Below are 6,084 nucleotides of genomic sequence, written 5' to 3'. Positions count from 1 at the left end.
GGTAAGAGATTTTATAATACTAGAGTAGTTATAGATAAAGTATCGATAGAAGTTATAAAATCCGAGGAAAGATTAGATCTTATAGATAGTAGTTAGTTAGAACTATTTTTAGATAGCTTCTACTCTAGATTTATTTATTATTACTTCTATAGAATTTACTATATAGTCTAGGAATTCTATATATTCTTAGTAGAATATATATTTTAATAGATAGATATAGAGTTTATATTAATAAAGTCTTTCTAGGATAAAATAGATATATTTTATATAGGAATCCTAGTTAGAAGAAAAGATTAGGATATTATCTAAGTAGGCTATATAGAAGATATCTAAGTATTCTTATAATATAATATAGATATAATTTTAGAATATAGTAGATATATTTATAAGTCTAAATAGTATTACTATATATTCGAAATAGCTATATTAGATATAGAAGACTATTTTCTACTTATTATCTTTCTTAATACTTATATAGTAGTAAGTCTCGTAGATATTAACTTAAGAGAAGACTATAGCTCTCGTAAGTCTATTAAGGATTTCCGCGATAAGAGATAAGAGATAATAATTCTTTACCGAAATATAGTTAAGTCCTTAGTAGTTAATATAAAGATAGAGACTACTATCCTTCTTAGGAATAAAAAGAATAGATATACTTATAGGACTTTTAGATAGTTAGATCCTCCTATTTTTAAGATTAACTTAAATATACTCTTATAATTCTTTTAACTTAGTTCTTAATAATAGATAGATTAGTCTATAGGATAGAGACTTATCTAGAAGTAAGTTAATTATATAGTTAGTTTTCTTATATTATAGTAGAGTCTTAGTCTTCTAGACCGAATAAAGATCTATAAAGTCTTAGAACTTAGGAGACTAGACTTTAATTTCTTCCGGATCTAGCGGTATTTCGGATAAATCCTTAATAGTATAAGAGAATAGTATACTTAGTTAATTATCTTTATTAAAGTTAGATACTATCTAGTAGGGAATAATAGCGAAGATATATACTTCGTTACGAAGATATTTTATAAACTAATAGAAGAAGAGTAACTTAAGATTTTTCCGGTTTATCCTAAAGTACTATTAATATATATCTATATCGAGAATAATTCCTTAGGTAATTAATCTAGGTATTCCGAGAAGTATAGGAGATCTATATTTCTATATAACTATATAATAGTCGACGCTCTATATCCGGGTAGCGCTATAGCTATCTATAGTAGTAATTAGGAGTTAATATATATCTTTAGTATTACTAAAATAGTCGTAATAGTCGCGGAGTCCTAGGATATAGAGAGATATCTAGTTAAGCTTATATATTCTTATAAAATTAAGATTAATTATATTAATACTAGCTCTAGTATTAAAGCTAACTATAACTATATCTTATTAGATCTATATAGCTATCTAGATTATAGAAAGGATCTCTATAATAGACTAGAGAGTTAGAGATATAGAGTCTACTCCGACTTACTATTATTTCCTAAAGAATAGATTAGCTTCTCTATAATTTTATTAATCTAGGTATTCTAGCTAGATTTTTATTCTTAAGGATAGCTAGAGATATAGTATCCTTTCTTATTATATTAGAAATAAGTAATATATAAGTAATCCTTCCGATTAGAGGACTAATTATATCACGATAATATTCTAAGAATAGTCCGGTTAGGATATATTATCTAATTAGAAGTATTTAAGGATTTCTATTTTTTAGATAGATCCGATTAGGAGATTAGAGTTATCGGACTCCTATAATATTTCTTAGAGTTATATCTAGCTATATAATTATTTCCTATTCTACTAAAACTATAGCTATCCTAGATATAGATTACTACCGAAACTATATTAGTTTAGTTATTAGATAGATTATTCTAATATAATATCTTAAGTTTATTTTTAAGAAAAGAGTAGAGCTTAAAATAGTATCTAAGAGCTTACTTCTTTTTTTAAAGATATATATAGTTTTTAATTAATTAGAAATAGTTATAAAATACTTAGGGGTCTTAGTTAGAAAGCTACTAGGCGCTATAATATTTTTCTATAATATTAGTATTAGTAAATTAGTTTTCTTAAATAAACTCTAGAGTCTAGTTAATAAAGTTAGACTAGATAAGATAGATATAGAGGAATTCGGTCTTCTAATAGTTAGTCTATTAGATCTATTAGATAGATTTAAGTTTAAAGAACCTAATAGAGATTCGGTATAAATTATTAGTAAAATAGTTAGGACTTATATTAAAGATATACTCGATTTTATTAAGCTATTAGTTATACTATTTAAGAGAGAAGGAGAAGCTTAATTAATAGAAGATATAATTAAGCTTAATCTCTATACTATATTAAGATCGAGATATAACTAGGAGTTCCGGTTTAGTTATATTCTATTATAGAAATATCGCCTCTTATTCTAGTTAGTAGATCCTAGCTTAGAGTAACTCTAGTATACTAGAATCTCCTAGTATAGGAGATCTAGAACTAGATATAGAGAGAGTAGTCTTACTAGTAGAGCTAAGAGAAGTACTAGTAAGAATCTATAGAGTTAGACTCTTACTAGCTTATAGATTCTATATCTTAGTATAGTATTTAGAATATTCGGCGGCTATAAGATAGATAGAATACTAGTAAGTTAGTAGATTAGATATCTTTCCTTTAAGTAGTTAAAAAGAAGATTTAGTAATTATTAGGATTAGTATCGTAGGATAACTAGGACTATTAAGTAGATAAAGAATCGAAGTCTAGAAGGACTTAAATTTAAAGACTAAATCTTAAAGGTCGGAGTTCTTCCTCTTTTCTACGATTATTATATATATAGTTCCTATATACTAGGCCTATATCCTTAGGGCTATAACCTAGATAGATTCGTTAGCGTTCCGTACGTGATTCTCCCGCGGCCGCGCCTTAGTAGGTCGTGCTATAATAACTAATAGAGATCCGCGGAGTTTGACTCTTACTAGCTTATAGATTCTATATCTCGGTATAGCCTTTAGAATACTTAGTAGCCGTAAGACGGATAGAATACCGATAAGTTAGTAGATTAGATATCTTTCCTTTAGGTAGTTAAAAAAAAGATTTATTAATTATTAGGGTTAGGATCGTAGGGTAACTAGGACTATTAACTAGGTAAAGGATTAAAGTCTAGGGGGGCTTAAATTTAAAGACTAAATCTTAAAGGTCGGAGTTCTTCCTCCCTTCTACGATTATTATATATATACCTCCTATATACCGGGCCCGTATCCTTAGGGCTATAACCTAGATAGATTCGTTAACGTTCCGTATATGATTATCCCGTGGCCGTGCCTTAGTAGGTCGCGCCGTAATAGCTTCTAGGAAGCTACGGGAAGGCCTTACTCCTAACTATCACGTGGCTAGACCTAGATCATAGCTTACGGGTTATCTGATAATCACCGGACTACGGGTTACCTAACGGGGTACTTTAATAAAGGGAGTTCTCTTATAGCGACTACCGCGTTTATACTCCTATTAGTATTTAGGATATACTTATCCGCTAAGTACGAAATATATCGACTTTTTTGTAAATACTATACCTCTATAATAATACCAGGGAAACGTACTAGCCGGTACTTAAATAAAGTATTTAGCTCCTGCTTAGAATAAATCTGCTTTCTATCTCTTATCTCGTTAGGTATTAGGATTCGGGAAGTAATAAGGTACTAGACCTTCTTCACAAAACCAGCGCAGGCTTTCCCTTTATACTTAAGTTACTTCAGTTATCGTGAAATCTCCTCGACTATCTTTATACAGAAGATATCGTAGAGCGTACTTAGTATTCGGATAGTTAGATAGGAACAACAAGGATCGTAGTCGTACCTAGAATATAGCTAAATGAATACGTCTTTAATATAGCGAAGCTTAGCAATACTCACCTCACTTTATCCTTAATTTAAACTTTAAGAAGGTTATCATCGTCTAGCGCACGCAAAGTCTCTGTATAATCGTTTAAAGCGAGCCGGTGCTGCCACCAAAACCGTGGCCTCTGGCCTGCTCGGTGAAGTTTAAAACAGTTTAGCATGCGTTAAGCATTTCTCGATAACGATTTCTCTTTCGTCAGTGGCGGTGTCAGAGGAAGCTCTTGGAAACTCCCTAGTGGAGTAATCTCAGTTGCTATGAGAGATGTGCCGTTTGCTAACTATCTGGCCAGTTCTTGGGGTATAGGTGGTTTATGCTGCAGGAAAGGAGCGGGATTCGGGTGTTATGTGGTGATAAGATAAGGCGGATAATGTGTGACAATATCGGTTCCTACGGCTGATAACTGGCAACCGGAGGGAGTACGTCACTGGTGCCCACGTGCAAAGAAAATGGCCTATTTACTAGAGCAAACACAAGCTAAGGCTAACTTATGCCAATGCCATTCGAAAACACTTTCCCTCTGACGGCTGTTCGTAGTACCACCACTTGAGAGCCACGTCTATGGAGATTACTTAGTAAGTCAAACGAGCACGTGATTTTATCGAGCCGAGTGTGACGGCGTCGATTCCCTTGATCATCTTCACCCTTCCTTAGTTGTCATCTCCTCCAATCATGCCAGTATACTATGACACGCTGCTTGAATATACTTGCCAACCCCCTCCGCGTTTCTGTCTCACCGGCGCAATCTCGGCATCCTGTCCCATTTTTCAAATCCCTTCCGCACCGACCAAAAGGGCAAAACGTCGACCTGAGCACCTTTGGACGCCTGGGCTCCACAATGGCCGAATACCATCGCATCGAGTACAACTGGGTTAAGGGCGTGGAGTCACTTGAAGAATACCGGCCTGGAGGTTATCATCCTGTTATGGTCGGGGACGTCCTACAAGACCGATATCACATTGTAGACAAGCTTGGTTTTGGAGGCTATTCGACGGTTTGGCTTGCCCGGGACACTCGCCTACAGCGATATGTTGCTGTCAAGATCAACACAGCAAACTCTCTTCGGCGCGAGGCAAAGATTCTCAAGGCTCTATCTGCTCCGCTCCCTAGGTCTTCGCCCGTACACCCTGGGCGCGATTTAATATCTGTTTTCCTAGATGAGTTCAAGGTGCGAGGGCCCAATGGAGAGCATACGTGCTACACAATGGCCCCTGCACAATGCAACTTGAGAGAGATATCCTTTAGCCGCCTTTTTCCCCTCGAAGTTGGTCGAGCATTATCATATGGACTTGCGCAGGCCGTTGCTTATACACATTCACAAGGCTATGTTCATGGAGGTATGTTATAACGATGACAACTGTTTCAATTTCGTACAAGTAACTGATAAGAAATATCTTTTTCAATCTAGATATTCATTTGAGCAACATTTTGATCAAGCTTCCACCAAGTTTCGACGATCTTTCTATCAAGCAACTATATGAAAAATTTGGTGAACCTGAGGCAGTACCTGTTACTCGATGTGACGGTGAGCCATTGCCCCCTAACGCTCCGACCAAGGCCTTTTTGCCCCTTTTCCTAGGCAAATATGCCGAAGAGTTCTCATTATCCGACGTGCACGTCCTTCTAAGCGACTTTGGTGAGGCTTTTGCTCCAGCCACGGAAACTCGTCTAGGACGAGACTGCCATACTCCACCCGCGTTCCGCGCTCCAGAAGCCAAATTGGAATCGCAGAACCCGCTTGGATATCCCTCAGATATCTGGAGTCTTGCCACGGCAATCTGGGAGATCATCGGAATGAAGGCAATTTTTAGCACCGATTTTGTGCATGAGGATGAGATAGTGTCTCAGCATGTAGATGTACTGGGGCCTATGCCTTCCGAGTGGTGGCAGAACTGGGAAGGACGGTCTCGATTCTTCGATGAGTATGGGTGTCCAACAGAGTCTCACAGGGAAAATAGATGGCCTACTCTTGAAGAGTCATTTGAGATCGGTGTGCAGAAATGGAGGCGTCGGGATGGAAAGGGGATTGAAGGAAACGAGAAAACTGCTTTTCTGGATTTAATGCGCCAGATGCTGTCATTCAGACCTAAGGAACGGCCGACTGCTGAAGTGCTACTAAAGTCGGAGTGGATGGTTAAGTGGGCGTTGCCTGATTTTAGGCAGAGCTTCAAGTATCCCCTTTGAAGCGATCGAAACTCACGATCCATAAAACTG

At 36.0% G+C, this 6,084-nt stretch overlaps 2 protein-coding genes across 2 annotated transcripts; one reads left to right on the top strand and one right to left on the bottom strand.

Annotated features, from left to right (window-relative positions):
- Positions 1-3,542: 3,542 nt before the first annotated feature.
- Positions 3,543-4,033, bottom strand: N7539_005465 (uncharacterized protein; the record flags this gene model as incomplete). Its single annotated transcript, XM_056935067.1, has 3 exons — positions 3,543-3,638; positions 3,727-3,831; positions 3,911-4,033. 3 exons carry the CDS (start codon positions 4,031-4,033, stop codon positions 3,543-3,545), a joined length of 324 nt encoding a protein of 107 aa, XP_056790261.1.
- Positions 4,034-4,555: 522 nt separating this feature from the next.
- On the top strand, positions 4,556-6,054 carry N7539_005464 (uncharacterized protein; the record flags this gene model as incomplete). Its single annotated transcript, XM_056935066.1, has 2 exons — positions 4,556-5,207; positions 5,279-6,054. The coding sequence occupies 2 exons, from the start codon at positions 4,556-4,558 to the stop codon at positions 6,052-6,054; spliced, it is 1,428 nt and encodes a 475-aa protein (XP_056790260.1).
- Between the last annotated feature and the right edge of the window lie 30 nt (positions 6,055-6,084).

The sequence above is a fragment of the Penicillium diatomitis genome (genome assembly GCF_028827545.1).
Source record: "Penicillium diatomitis strain IBT 30728 chromosome Unknown utg000005l_segment0_segment0, whole genome shotgun sequence".
In the NCBI taxonomy this organism is placed as follows: domain Eukaryota; kingdom Fungi; phylum Ascomycota; class Eurotiomycetes; order Eurotiales; family Aspergillaceae; genus Penicillium; species Penicillium diatomitis.
Note: the sequence above shows the minus strand (reverse complement) of the source record. Positions and strands in the feature narration are given on the sequence as shown.